The 15,460-nt window shown below is 38.2% G+C and overlaps 2 protein-coding genes across 2 annotated transcripts; one reads left to right on the plus strand and one right to left on the minus strand.

Moving 5' to 3' along the window:
- Positions 1–12,643: 12,643 nt before the first annotated feature.
- On the minus strand, positions 12,644–13,400 carry N7474_010205 (GPALPP motifs-containing protein 1; the record flags this gene model as incomplete). Its single annotated transcript, XM_057201615.1, has 2 exons — positions 12,644–12,844; positions 12,897–13,400. The coding sequence occupies 2 exons, from the start codon at positions 13,398–13,400 to the stop codon at positions 12,644–12,646; spliced, it is 705 nt and encodes a 234-aa protein (XP_057049602.1).
- A 247-nt stretch (positions 13,401–13,647) lies between these two features.
- N7474_010206 (uncharacterized protein) lies at positions 13,648–15,423 on the plus strand (the record flags this gene model as incomplete). The annotated part of the gene is made up of 1 exon (XM_057201616.1): positions 13,648–15,423. The coding sequence occupies one exon, from the start codon at positions 13,648–13,650 to the stop codon at positions 15,421–15,423; it is 1,776 nt and encodes a 591-aa protein (XP_057049603.1).
- Positions 15,424–15,460: the final 37 nt, after the last annotated feature.

The following is a 15,460-nucleotide window of genomic DNA, read 5'->3' on the forward strand; positions in this document are numbered from 1 at the left end:
CGCATTGCCCTAATAGGTGAAAATTAATAGCAATAGCAGTCTAATGGTTTGATTTAAATATTTTATCATTGGTTAGGTAGCTAGGGTACCAGTATAACCGGCTCTCTAGTAAATTATATTATCTTAACCTGCTTCATTAATCTTAATACGGAATAGTCATTCTTTACTTTGATGAGCTAATTTAGAAACCCCTAATATTCGTTAATTCGAGGTATTTGTTAATATATATTCTAGCAAAAATCTGTATTTGATTCTTTTCTTATCAATGCTATCCAAGTACGGGTTTAATGATGAACTCTAGTTTTATAGTTCTAGTAAAAAGATTAAGGGTATTTATCAAGCCTTTACGAGTAGATATACACATAAGCTATTGGGGTTCTGGGTATTAAAGTAATACGTAATAAGAGACTATGGAGTTTTACTTCTCCAGGATGTTTCAAACATTAATATAATTATAGAATTTAAATTTGAGTTAAGTAAAGGTAAGAAACCTTTTTCTTCAGCCTTTTTATGGGAAGTATTGGTTATTCTGACGCAGTGAAACAGGGCTAACCCACAGATCCTAGCTAGAACTTAATAGAAACTTTAGTTAACTCATAAATCTAGACAAGAGTTTTAACGTGTAGATAAGGTGAGTAGTCTACTAATCTATTCTTTAAAGTGGGTCTAGTCACACTTAATATTAGTAGCATTCGACTAGTTTTTACTTAATATATGAGTACTATATCCAGTGATAGTTCTACTCCACATGTTAGCTAAGTATATAGTAAAGCTTAAGTAGCTATTTGTCCTACCATTAAAAAGTTATAATTAAGAGTTAACTAAGGGGGTATCTTTAAACTTACTTTCCTTATAGGGATTATCTTAGGGGTTCTCTAAGATTCAAGATTTAGTCATTAACCCTACTATAACGTAATTCCGGGGTGAGTGGGCCACCCAAGCGAGTGGGCCAGCCCAAAACACCATAGTAAATGCATTATATCACAACTGGATATTTCAACAACCAAAGGTTAAGTTTATTTGAGTATTAGTATGATAGTATACAAATGCATGATAAATAGTATCAACAGACCTAAATGTAAATTAAAATAGGACTTCCTTGGATCACCAAAAAATACAGCTATAGAGACGACAAATATATGTATCTGAAGCACAAAATCTGATTAACTTTTTAAATCTCATAAATAGGCTACATATGATCCAAAAAGTACCATCTTATCATAAGACCTCATATTAAGGGATGGTTGTTGGGAGATTGAGTTGTAAGACATCCGATTTACTATGGTGTTTTGGGCTGGCCCACTCGCCTGGGTGGCCCACTCACCCGGGAACTACGTTAGTATCTATCCTCTTTAACGAACCTAGATTGATAAGTTCCTACGCCTTAAAGGAGACCCTTAGTTTCTAAAGTCATTTTGGGTTTATATAATTAATTCCCTTAATTCGAATAATTTATTAGTCTTTCTCTCCTTTTCCAGGGCTCCATATTTGAAGGCTCTATAAAGGCTAAAAATAGAGCCTAAATAATATCCACTAGCCTAGTTTCCGCTAGCTATTGGTTAAAAATTACTTCGAGCAAAAGTAAGCCCTCGTATATATGTAAAGTTATACCTATGGCTTGGTAATCTCGCTATCAAGTGGCTAACGAGTTGTTTAAAGATATTTAAATAAAAGTAAGGTATCTCCCCTCCCTGGATCTCTAGAAATTCTCTTAAAGTAATACAGCTACATGACCTAAATATATATATATATATATATATATGCAGTATTACTCATATGTTAAGAATAACTACAAAGACCATTAGATGGAATGGAAATCGAAAAGGCCCTCTTCTTATATGTTTAAATGGTATATTATAAGACTACTGTGTAAAGGGGTTCCGATTTGCTAAAAAGTGGACATTCTGTAAAGGAAACTAGACGTGTATCTCTAGAAGGATGAAGACACTAGAGTTTTCTAATATCTGGCCGTTCGAGAATACTTCCCGAAAATTGTTGACAAGACCTGGAGATTTTTAAGGGTTAACCACTACATACGAATAATATCATTAAGGGTATTTTAACAGCTATCGGATCGGTTCCTAATTCATAATACTATAGATATCTAAGGTTTATTAACTCGTAATAAGCAGATAGTGCAGGACGATTTTAGTACTATTCATGACCTAGTTTTACCCTAGACTTATGGACTAGGTGGGTAGAATTAAAGAGGAAGATTAGAAATAACGATAAGGGCGAGAGCAAAGCTCTACTATAGGAAGAGTAGTCAGACTTCAGAGTAATTAAAGCCAGATGGGTACTCAACAAGCTCAAGAAAAACTATTTGATAGAGGTCAGATTTCAGTAACTAGGGGATATAAAGAGCTAGTTTAGGTAGTTAAAAAAATATATATATACACTTCTATCGTTCTAATTTCTCCGGGGTTCTAATTAGTTAATTCCGTTCACTACCTAAAGATAATTAATTAATTATACCTCTTTAGCCTATTGATTCTTGATTAATTTTTACGTTCGCCTTTGCTACTACCCCCTGACCACTCTTACAGCGATCGTATAGTAGAATAGTTTCCTTTCCTTTTCTTTCTTTTCTTTCTTTTCTTTCTTTTCTTTCTTTTCTTTCTTTTCTTTCTTTTCTTTTCTTTTCTTTTTTCATCCGTTCATTCTTTTCTACCCTCCCCATGAACTTGCTACTACCATTCGCTTTAGTTTCCCATTGTTCCCTGTTTATGACCTGGCCTACATTTCTTCTATTCCACTTAATATTATTATAGACTTCTTATTGTTATCGACTCGCCTTCTACGTTGGCTCGATAAAAGTCGATAATAAATATATTATAGGCCTATGGGTATACTAACGACCTATCTTGTCCCTGTATACTACGTTTCGTTATAGTTGACCTGTAGGCATTCGCTACGCTGCCTAGAGTGAGTGTGAGTGGTATTGGTATTTCTGCCACCCTCTCTACCTTAAACGAACTTATAGAAAGTCAAATAATCCTTTGATATAATTATCCTACTATAAGGTAAAATATTGTGTATAGGTATAAGACGTCTTTGCCTGAAATCTAATGAACCTACCAATATCCAAATGTTACTCTAATTTTTAGAGGTGAAGACGTCTTGGTTATCATAATTAATAGCTATAGAAGAACTAATAAAACCCCTTAACTTGAAGAGGCTCCTATACTAAATGTTAGTAATCTTATTTCGATAACATTTTCTACCTTTTATTAGAGACAGACTAGTGGTTATTTCCAATAATCCTTATATGCTAGAACTATGCTAATCTATAATATCTAGGAACGTCTATATCTTCACTATTATTAAAATACCCAATAAGTGTAGCTTTTAGAAAGAAAGGAACCTTGGTTAAACTAAGATAAGTAAATTCTATTTACTACTGTAGCGATTTGCTAATGATTTACAGAGTAGCAACCTAAAATTATAAATGTTTATAATTTTTATTAATTTTATTACCACTTTATAGTAAAAACCCTAGTTTTGTAAGAACTTCATAAATAGTAAGAAAATATAACTAGGTTTTTACTAGCTTCATATCTATGCTCTTACTAACGTGCTATACGAGCCACCCGATCACGTTTAAGCACTATAATAAACGCGACAGTTCACAATAACGTTGAATCTGCTTGATTATTGGTGTAATATTATTGTTTACCATAAAAACAGCATGGTTTGCCTGAAATTCGGATTGAAATATTATTTTACCATATTACCAAAAGATACTCGGCGATATAGTGTTTTGACGTGATCGGTCGCCTGTGAAATACATTGAGATATATGAATATATGTTAAGGAGTGAACCTAAAAGCCTTATCTATCTAAAAGTTATAGCCTTCTAAGAAATCTTTTATAATTATCAATATATTCTCTTACATATTAAGGAAAGGTGCAATGATCGCAAAGTATGTTCAGTAGCAAGAGAGCCAAACAACTACAGATGTTGTACGAGTGTGTTTAGGTGTCGGTTCCGACCACGGGTTGGTAGCTTGGAAAGTACCTATTAAGGTCATTATGTACTATTTAAAGTTTAATAGATCAATAAAACCCTAGGTCTGTTAGGCAACTAAGTTAAATACTTCGTATTGGTAGGCTATAGCGAATCTCTATTACCATTAACTCATAAACAGGTATTTATCACCTTGAAACATTAATCTAGATAATAGTCTAAAGGAAATAGGCTCTAGCCAGGAGGATAATTACGTATGGAACTGCTAGGCTAATTTGCTAATAGATTACTATAAGAAAATAATAAACCTATTCTTAACTAGATGGATATAAAGCCCATAGTGTAAATCGTAAAGAAAAAGTACTAACTATTTATAAAAACTAAACTGTAATTATTTATTCGCTTATACTATAGTTCAATATATATTGGATAAAGATAGACTGTATACTGAAGAGCCTAGTGGAGACCTATTAACTTAAACATATACTATTCAAGTAGTAGATAATTGATAACTTTAGTCTTACCTATCTTTAGGGGCGTTTCTATATATCTCTCTTCAAGAGAGAGAACCTACACTGAACCCTTAGTATATTTTATTATAACGCTCTAATTGTATATTACTTTAGCTATAATTATATAGAAGAGCTCTTCTTGGAACTCGATCAAATTTATCTCTCAAGGGTGGTTATAGTTCAGTATGTGTATTATATTAGTAATTATCTTAACTACTAACGTAATTTACAAGCGAGCCGGCCATCTAACCAACCACTCGATTTTTTAAGTCGATTTACTAGACCACTAACGCCATTAATTTCAAATTACTACCCTGTTAGACCTATCAGGGTTTATGCCTAACTTAATTACAGTCACTGCATCATGGCAAGGGGGCGCGTCTGATTGGCTATAAAGCTAATGCATCTGCCTCTACGCGGGGAGCATTCTGGGCTTTATTAGTCTGATTTAGACTATTAACTGCCTCCCTAGCCTTATTACCTCCAAATCCACATAATTAAGCAACGCGCTTTGTGGATTTCTAGCGCTGTTTAGTTTTTGTCCCATTGGTTGCCTACAATATAATGCATTTACTAGCAAAGAACTGCTATATTGTGTATTGAAAATTGAGTCGCTTTAACAACCTAGTCGAATTGCCTCTATATTGAGCTTAGGCCGCTTTATAATTAACGACTAATTAACTTGGGATTTAGATTAATGAAGCTTATTAATCCAATTTTCTACGATTTACTAGGGATTCCAGGCGATGTACGCTTAATTAACCACCTAGTTAACTGCGTAAGAAGGAAGAAGGTGGTGGTGGGGGGGGTAGGTGTCTGAAGATAAATATCAAGCTTTGAATGACCTGCTCTAGATCATATAGGACTAAACCAGCTACTTCAAAAGCATTTTAGATTGTTAATAGTTTAATTGCTTCTATATAAGCCTATAGGAATGCTTTAAGGAAATTAAGCAAATATAATCATGTTACATCGCTCTTTAGCCTTAATCATCATCCTATATACGCGCTTCAGGGGCGCAAAATAGCCTATTCTAAGGGCTGTGATAGATATAACAAGTATAGAGGCATACAAATTATAATTATATCGTTTTTAGCGTATAATCGATCAAAATTAGCTATTAAATGACTACAGTAGCTATTAAGCACTAGTAGTCGAAATTTACCCTTTCTACGACTAGTCTTATAAGATATAAATTGTCTTTCTAGCTATTAAACCCTAATTTCGTCTATAATCTAGCTATTGTTACTAATTTTGATTCCATAACTATTAGGTAAGCTAATATACTAAGCGTTATAGTAGTAGTAAGTTTTCCCTTTAAAGATAATGATTAGGGGAAGCACAAATCTAGTCGAATTCACATATTTAATTACTATTATACCGTATTCGCAATTACCTAGCTATAGAAATAATCTATGACTATAGTATTCGGCTCTCATAACTACTTTAGTAGATATGTCCTATTGCGAAATTAGTTTCATTAAAATTATAATATCCGTTCTCGTCGCTTATACGTCATATAGACTCAAACCAAGGCATAATACGTAGGTCTTTGTATATAGCCCTTTTTTAATTATATCGATAAGAAAACCGCAAATTAAGCTCTAGATAGCGCTTAATATAGTCAGTAGCCTAATTTGTCCTAATAGGCTAGCTATCGCGGTCCTATACTAGAATATTGGCTATATCGCTAACTCTAGGGGTAGCTCTACGTTGATCTATAGATGCTATCTGTCGTAGGAGCGATTACTCTTCTCTAGTAGTCAATTTATGGCTATTTACGTGTGTTATAGGACCTTCGTACGAAGTCCTGATATTGTTATACTCAGCTGAAGCTTCGTGACTGTTGACCGCCCTTTCGTTCTGCCATGTTTACCCACGCATCTTGTTTCCCCTTTCTTCCCCTTTTCTTTCTTCCTTTCTTTAATGAATCCTTCTTGTGCATAGGACATACCATCAATTGACACAATTTGGTCTGATCCCTAACAACGTGGGTCTCAAGGCGCAAGGGTGGCCGTAGACGGGCTACTTGAAATTAACGTATAGCTTCGTAGATATAGCAAAATTCTTAGGTTTTAATAGCCTATGTAGCTAATAAGATGCGTCATTTCTGCTTAGTCAAATTTCGTAAGGATTGATTGTGTGTTATTAGCATAGGAGGTAGTTGAACTGAAGAAGTGACTCGTTCGGGCGATCGCGACTAGTGGCTAGCTCTCTTGGGTGGCCGGCTCGCTTATAAGTTACGTTAACTAACTAGCGGAGTATAAGTGTGATGATGTTAGCTTCATAGTAAATTATAATTATTTCTAGTCTTATCCTAGCTATGTATAGATTTAAGCATAGACATTATTTGGTTACCTCTACTATATATAATCTAAAAAGATAGAGCCCCTAAGAGTAGTAGTATTCTATTTTTACATTCTAGTTAAGCCTATTATATGACTTAATTATTACCTATTATTCGCATCTACCCCTAGAGTTAGCTTAGCTAGTTTACGTCAAAAATAGGTCTTATCTACTAATATACAGCTTTTTTTTTAAGCGAACTGCAAGTCAACTAAGCGAGTGGGTTTACTAAAAGAATCCTTATACTGGTTATCACTGCGTTATATATACTTACCCCCTAACGTTATGAATGGAAAATAAAAGGCTAATTTATCCCTATTTTATGGCTATTTCGCTAATATATAATTTTATAACGCCTAGCTATAAAATACGACTATATTGTTATCGAATATCGAAAGGCTTTAGATAATAATACTGAATCCTTCTGGTATTAACCTATACTATGGGTGCTATAATGAAACAGCATAAATAAGCAGTACACATATAGCCCTATCAGAAGTAATTAATAGAGTGCGATTTCTTAATATTTTTCCAGATCTCAATCTTTTCTATATACATCAATTCATTAACTTTATTTAGCGTGCTAGTACTAGCCTAATTTCCTGCATTTCGTATTTCAAAACTCTTAAATTTTTGCATTCATATCTAGAATCAATATAATTAGCTACTTACCATCCCTACAGCGACATTAGAGGCAATTTATAAAATTAGGCCTTTAAAATCTCTAGCCCTTAATAGTTTTTCAGCTATTTCCTTACTATTTTCTATATTACATATTAAAATATACTATAACTACTACTACCTCTTTAAGCCTATTTAAAGAGCCCTAGAGTTAAAAAGAATTACTACAGGCTTAGATATCTGGATTTGGATATAGGTAGGTGAAGTAGCTGGATGTTATATAATCTAGACTATAACCATGGTACTTAGTAGATTTAGTCGCTATTAGTGTACCTTAGGTAAGACCTCTTTATATAGATTAACCTTTTTCTCAGAGCTAAAATCCTAGTAAATAACCTAAAGGATTATAAAGTGGTATTAATTATAGTGGAGTTAATAGTAATATTATGAGCGTATTCTACTAGAGTAAATTTTTAGATAGGTTACTCTACTAATGCAATAAGGGTAATAATAAATCCAGAAGCGACCCACCTTCCTAACGCCTAAACTATTTTATTTTGATTATTCACTATCACATATCCTATTCGCAGTTAAAATCCCCTAAATCCTTATTAGTTTGAGTGGGGAGGGTCTAGCTTTTAACGCCTACCAAACTATTGAAATTTCCACTATACGCGAAGCTACACGGGTGTTTGATATACTATAGACGATGCTCTACGATCGGATTTAGAGTTATTAATCATATAGAGATATATGCTACATAAATCACCTATCAGAGGAAACACGTATTAGTTAGGCGAAGAAAAATGTTATCAAAGGATGTTAATGTAGTAGTGAAAAGGTACTAAGATAAAAGTGTTTTTTAGTACAAAATAAATATATAATAATTCTTACTAGAATTAGGATCTATTGTTACTTTATACTCATAAAACTGAAATTTTTCATACGCATCTAGCACACGATAAGCATATAATATTAATTCCAATTAGCTTTAGCCATAGGTCTAATAATAATTTTGCCCCCCTCTTACAGTGACCGTAATTCGTATAAATAGTCATATCAATAGGTCAAGAAAATGATAGAATTTGATAGATTAAATACATTAGATATACTTAAAGGATCTAACTAATAGCATAGAGATGAATAAAAACTAGTGCTTTAGTACTACACTTGATATATATAGCGCTATAATCTAGGATAAATAAAGAGGGATATAAGAAGGGAAGTATTACATTACCATTAGTTTCATTTTCTTCTATAACTTCTGAACTCTTTTATACCTAAATCGGTATACCTACTTTATTCTCCTTTTATTTTCTTACTCTCGCTATAATATTATCTAATACTGCCTAATACTAAGGCAAATATCAGTAAGCTCTTATACCATTAACGCACTAGAACTACGCATAGACATTAGTTATAGGTATCTACCTATACTACTAACCCTAGGATAGGTCAGATTAAAATTCTAATCATTATAACCTTACCTAAAAATAAGAAAACGTCCTTATACTATGATAGCTTTATCAATATTAATTCTATTTAGAATACTCTAATCATATAATATACTACTATTAAAAGCTAAGAATAAGCATTAGTGACTTTATACTTAATTATGTATCAAGATTATCCTACTACAATAAAGTGATATAAAACTACAATCCCCTATCTATAACTTAGTAGCGCTAGATAGCCCCGGCCTATAATAGTGAAAACGGTATTTTAGATGTATATAATTAGATATAGGTAATTCCAATAGTTTATATAGCTGGTCTAGGTTTATTGAGGTACTCTAGACGTCTGACGCCCTTTCCCCACGTATACTTCTCATAATTATTGAAACTTCTAAATAACATTATATCAGAATTTCTGTATAGAAATACTAATATTATCTTAATCTATATCTAAATTATCTAGCTATGTTTCTATAAAAATTAAATTAATGAAGCTTTTTTTTTAGCTTACTTCGTATATTTTATAATTACTTTGGAATTTTATATATCAGGGCTAGTTCTATCACTTATTGATTATATTCAAAGTCTACTCTTTTTACTTTATTGTGTAGTAGTAATCGCTAAGAAGCTTGTATCTTTAAGTTCTTCCACTTCCTATTTATTATGTACAAAAAGGTTAGGTGCCAGGAGTTCCTTCCCTATATTATCACATTTTTGTTTAAGTCAATCTATAGTAAAATATGAAATAGATTATACATTATGAATATTAATTTAGCAAGCTAGGGCGTTATAATCTAATTACCCTGTAAGTTGGTAATTATGGTATAGTTCAAAGTTAAGTATGTAATATACCGAAAGGGATACAGAATCTGGTCCCTATAAAAAACCTATACCTAGTAAAATGAATAGTACGCCTTTTGTATTCTTTATCTTTACCATAATAGCTTTCCTTCGCTTCTAGGTTCCTGGGTCCTTTCCTTGTAGGTATAAAATAATTATTGAACGGTCTAATTTTATATTATCCATCTACATACAGCTTCTCTTTAGTATAAATGGTTTATAATAACGAATAGCGGACTAGCAGTTATAATTTAGCTCGTGATATATATATAGACTAGTTGTCTAGTTCTAGATAAAGGTCTACGCTATAAAGGTTAGGCTTAAGCTTATGTACGTCTTATTGGGCTTAAAAAGGAGTTATCGATATATAAATCCTTAATGGATAGCGCTAAAATGGTTATAACCTGCTAGCGAAATAGTTCTAAATAGTTCTTCTGTACTGAGAGCGTCCTAACCGGATCCTATCCTTTGTAGGGGCTATTAGCTAGGTACTAATAGTCTTCCCACTCTAATGCCTAATAATAATGAAATAAAGGTATGGTATATAGCTCATAGGCCTAATGACTATTAACTAGGCTTTAATTAACTTATAATCAAGGTTGGAATGATCTATTGGTATATTGATAGCGAATTAGGCTCCTAAGTACTTACTACCTCTAATGCGATAAAGCCTTAGACAGCTATATAGATATAATTTCCGTTGTATAAGAGGTTAGTGTTAACATATTAGTACAGAGCTAGAGGCTCTAACGTATTCGGTAAGCGAGTGGGTCAGGTCAAAACACCATAGTAAACGCGATATTTCATATCTCAATATCTCAACAATAACATAATATACGGTTTAATTATATCCTGATACCATTCGGGGCATAGGTGGACTATTTATAGAGTTTAGGGAATTTTGAGATCTAATAGTTGAGATATATATACCTGGCATTCGATTGGAGGGTAATTTTTGGTAACGTAGTAAAATGATTTTTTAATCCCGATCCAAGTCAGTCTATACTATTTCTTATGCTTGCAAACAATGATATACTAATAATCAAAAGATATTAACCTGGGGTTGTTGAGATATTGAGATGTGAAATATCGCATTTACTATGGTGTTTTGACCTGACCCACTCGCTTACCGAATACGTTATCTAAAAGAGGGCGTAAATTAGACTATAAGATACCATACCATACTATTATTGTCATCTCGATTACGGTCCATCTATAAACTATGAGGCTATTTGGATCAATATCGCGTGCCATCACGTGTTGGCTTGTGTATATATACCCTATTTAGCTTTATAAGTGCGAACGAACCATAGTCACATATGGATTCTCCTATGAGCTAGTATTTCTTTACCCCAAACTAAATAACTCCTATATTAGTACCCTTTCAGGATATTATTCTTTACCTAGCTGATAGGTAGATTAGCCTAACAAGTAGTTCCTTGCATTAGGATCAAGAGTCTCTTTAAATGTGGTTGTAATATTTACTACTGTCCTCCGGAGTAACTAAAGCTAGATACGATTAAAAGTCTATACGTTCTTAATACAGTCCAAGTTTAAAATACGTTAATTGGATATAACTAAGGAGTACCTCTCTAATAGAGGGGGTACTTACTATGTTTAATCAAGTAAGCAAGCCTTTAAACTCGAAATCAAGGATGGCATAGTGATTTGAGTTGGACAAGCTATTATGTAAATATACAGATAAAGAAATTTTAATAATTATTCAGACAAAATAAGTGAAACGTAGACGTTTCGAGATAGTGGGTTATGTAGACTCTTACATATGGACCTTGAGAAATACAGTCAAAGGTGCATAATCTATAGTCACCTGTATGTGTGACATAGGGATTAGCATGTTTATAGTGTTTGTAGTCTAGATATGTAGTAACAGGTACCTATGCGGCCACATGCGTGGACACCTATGGATGGCCCTAGGCGAACCTAGTCGTCTAGGAATTTAGTGATTTAAGGAAGATGGGAAATTATCGAGCTTAGTGATTTAAGCCTCTAGTGCCTATTGGGCCTTAATCTCATTAGCCGGATGTTTCGGGATATGGCAGTGAAACGTACAGAAGGTTCGGAGTTCAGAGGAAGCGTAGCGACCGAATCCATACTACTTTGATCACTAGACTCTGGAAGTCTAGCTGAGGGGCACCGCTAATACTCCCTTCTGCCCACGGACCCTTATGAACCCCTATAGGGCTTGCACTATGTTGTGTGGTCGAGTGTAGTAGGTACATTAGATGAATCAGGGGTAGCATGCGATATCCAGAGGCATGTAATGACGGCGAAGTTGTACTGTGGTCCTAACAGTGACTTACGAAAGCCCGAGGAGGGAAGGAGAATGCATAGAGGGTAGAGGTTGCTATCGTAGTTGGCGTATTAGATCTCAACGGAGTTCAATATAGTGCGTAATAGCGGTGGCTACACTAATGGGGCGGAGATCTAACTTTCCTTTGCTTACTATTTTACCATTAGTATGACTTCTATCGTTCTTTTTGTTCTTGATTTTCTTTTGGTTTATCTACACCATATTCATATTAATAGTCTATTGTCTATTTACTATAGAGAACCCGGCTGGGCTCTTTATATATAGGGCACCTAGGTATTATGCACAACTGTCGCTATCAGGCGAGTCCGACTATATCCCCGCATAGTAGCCGTACTTAAAGGGCAAGCTAAACTGGGCAAATGAACACTACTACTACCACTATTCCATGGGAAAAGCGTGGTTTGTACTGTCTTTAACCCCGCTAGAACCAAAGGGATCTTAATCGAGTTATATATATCTATCGAGTATGCTATTTCGGACATGCCATGTGAGAGCGAGCCCGCTTGACACAGAAGAACACACGAAGTCTTTTGTGATTAAAGATTATGAGGGTTGAAGCACTGGTCGAGAGTCACAGAAAACTCCCCTTGGTGAACCGAGAGGTGTAGCCACCGGCCTTATTCACCATCTCCCGCCGCTGGGCGGTGGATATCCGGGATCCGACAGCCATATCCTTCTCCCGATCGAAGGCCCGCATGCTGGGATCATCATCATCCTCCTTACGAGTCTGTGTGGCGCTACTGTCCAACCGCGACGTCTTGTCGGTCATGTCCTGGAAACAAAAGTTAGGTCCTACACTCCCCACAGGAAGGAAGAGAGCTTACCTTGTACTTCTTGATCTTCTCCTCCATAGACTGGGAGGTCTTGGACGGCGCGGGCTGTCGGTCTGCCGGCGCCGCAGCCACGCCCATCACCTCATTCTGTAGCCGCTTCATGCGTTCCTCCGGATTCTCCACCCATGAGGCGTCGACGGCCTGCGGGCCACCGCTCCGAGCCGATCTCCCCGTTTGAAATTTGCGATTCCGCAATTGGGTTGGGTCGATTTTGGCCGCCCAGTCGCTCTTCTCTGGCGGGTGCAGCATCCATTGGTCCCTCTGTTCTGTTTTCTTCTGGCCAGTTTCGACGGTCGACGAGTCTGGCTGATGGTGTTGCTCCACGGGAGCGAGGTCACCCTCCGGCGGCGGCAGGCTTGGGCCGAAATCGTCGTCGCTGTCGCTGTCGCTTGCCGAACCAGTGCTCGAACGAGATGGAGGAGGCAAGGATGGGCCAAGGACCCTTCTCTTGGGGCTTGGAGAGAGCTGGTCGTCGAGCTTGTGTTTTTGAGGCATGTTTGTCAAGAGGTTGACTAAACCAAGCCACGTCCTAACTCAACTTATCAAGATGACCTGATGTCATTCATCCACACCGCTTTGTCCACATCTTTCTTTCTTCCCTTCTTTCTTTTCTGTGTCGCTTGCTCGCTCACTCCTACTCCCCCACAACCATGATGACCACGGTGATGATGATAATCCGGTTGACTGGTTGACTCCCTCCTCCCAGATCTTCATTAAGCATGGTCGTTGGCTCCGTCTGAACATGGGCCACCCCGACGAGTCCCGCCCGCCCCTCCCAGAGATCCTCTCGGATGGATCACCATCTCCCTGCAGGTGTCAACCAGATGCCTCCGGCAATCGAAATTCTCCCTCCAACCTAACTACCGCTTGGCCTGGCCTCCACCGGCCGGAATGCCGAGCCCCGACCGCCGTGGCCCCGGCACGCCCCCGCCGGTTTGTTCCCCAGCCGATTGAAGTGTCGTCGCGAAGCTCCAAGGCCCAACAGACGGCCGTGTCCAATACAACAGACCAGGAGGGAGTCCAGGCCAGGCAGACTGGACTTCGTCCACCCCGGAAATTCTTGCCTGACCCAATCGAAACAACCAAGTCAAGCAACCGACGAGTCGAGTCGCAACAAGACAAAGAGCCCGCATCGACCACGCCTGCCCAGAGTGGTCCGCGGAGGTTCAAACCCGAGGTCATTGAGACAGACACTCGCTCCGTGAGAAGGAGCGAGTCTCTCCCGCAAGCTCGCCGTCGGGACTACGATCTACCCGAATCCAAGTTCTCCTATGCAAGTCTTCTGAACCGACAGGAGGCTCGCCGCCATTCATTCCGGGTTCCAGATCTTCCCTCAATCCCTTCAAACAGCAGCGAGGACTCCGATGATTCGGAATCGCCATCACTGGCGACGTCTTCGTCTCGACTGTCTCACAAAGAACCTCGAAAACAGCAAAATGAAAAGCGCCACCGGGAAAGTTGCGACGATGCCTTTTCAGAGTACTTACTCTCGCTGGCTGCCATAACGGCAGAGAAGCAACTCAGAGATCAGGCGCTAGCGGCTTTCCCTAACGAACAAGTCCATCAACCGGTGGATCACTTTGCAATTGACGAAGAGGACAGAGACTTCGAAGAAGAGGAACCCACTTTCCGCCCGGAACCGATAAAATCGCGACGCCAGTCGTCTGCCGACCTTTCCTGGGAACTGGAGTACATGCGCCAGCACAAGGAGGAGGCGGAAATGCGATTAAGAGCCATGGTTGCGTCTCGACATGCCGATCCAAAGTCACAAGCCCTCCCCACACATTCAGTGGCTCTTTTGGATGGTCGATCAGAACAGCAGAAGCAGACTACAAGTCCCCCGATGCTCGGAGATGACGTTGTGATCCCCCAGAGCTTGTCTCCAGTGGGAACCTTGTGCGAAAGCACCCACGGAGAGAAGAATGAGTCCGAGTCGCCACAGGACCCGTGTGCACATTGTGGTGGATTGTGGTGCGCCGAACCGCTCGCGGAGACTGGAGGTGCCACCGGCCTGTGGATGGGCACCTGCCGCCGCGGGAGCCGTGATGTGAGTGACGTACACGAGATCCCGCGTGGTGTAATGACGCCCGCTGCTCCGAGCCATAGCCCACAGAGCCATGAGGATTGGCCTGGCTCGAGTTCACCAGACCCTTGCGGTCTCCAGGAGAGGGTTAGTCCCAGCCCTCGAAAACCCACCCTGGATGAATTCCATGACGGATTTGTGACCCAAATCTACAACTACCTTTCTCTCGGGTATCCGTGCGTAGCTCGGTACTACGACCGCGAACTGAGCCGGATCTCGGGCATTTCGGTCGAGCATCTGCGCCAGGATGATTTAAAGACGGATGCGAAAGGCTATGTGGTCGCTTCGACGAGCGCTAGCCAACTCTCCTGCATGCGATGGAAGGCTCTGCGCCTCTACATACACGAGTGGGCTCGGCAACAGCCCAGCATGGAAGATGAGACCAATGTCGAGGCCTGGGGGATGCGAGAACGCCGGGGCAGTTGGGCAGTTTGAAGGATTCTTGTCTAACCAAATATATACCCTCTACTAT

This window comes from Penicillium riverlandense (assembly GCF_028828495.1).
Source record: "Penicillium riverlandense strain IBT 135883 chromosome Unknown utg000008l_segment0_segment0, whole genome shotgun sequence".
Classification (NCBI taxonomy): Eukaryota; Fungi; Ascomycota; class Eurotiomycetes; order Eurotiales; family Aspergillaceae; genus Penicillium; species Penicillium riverlandense.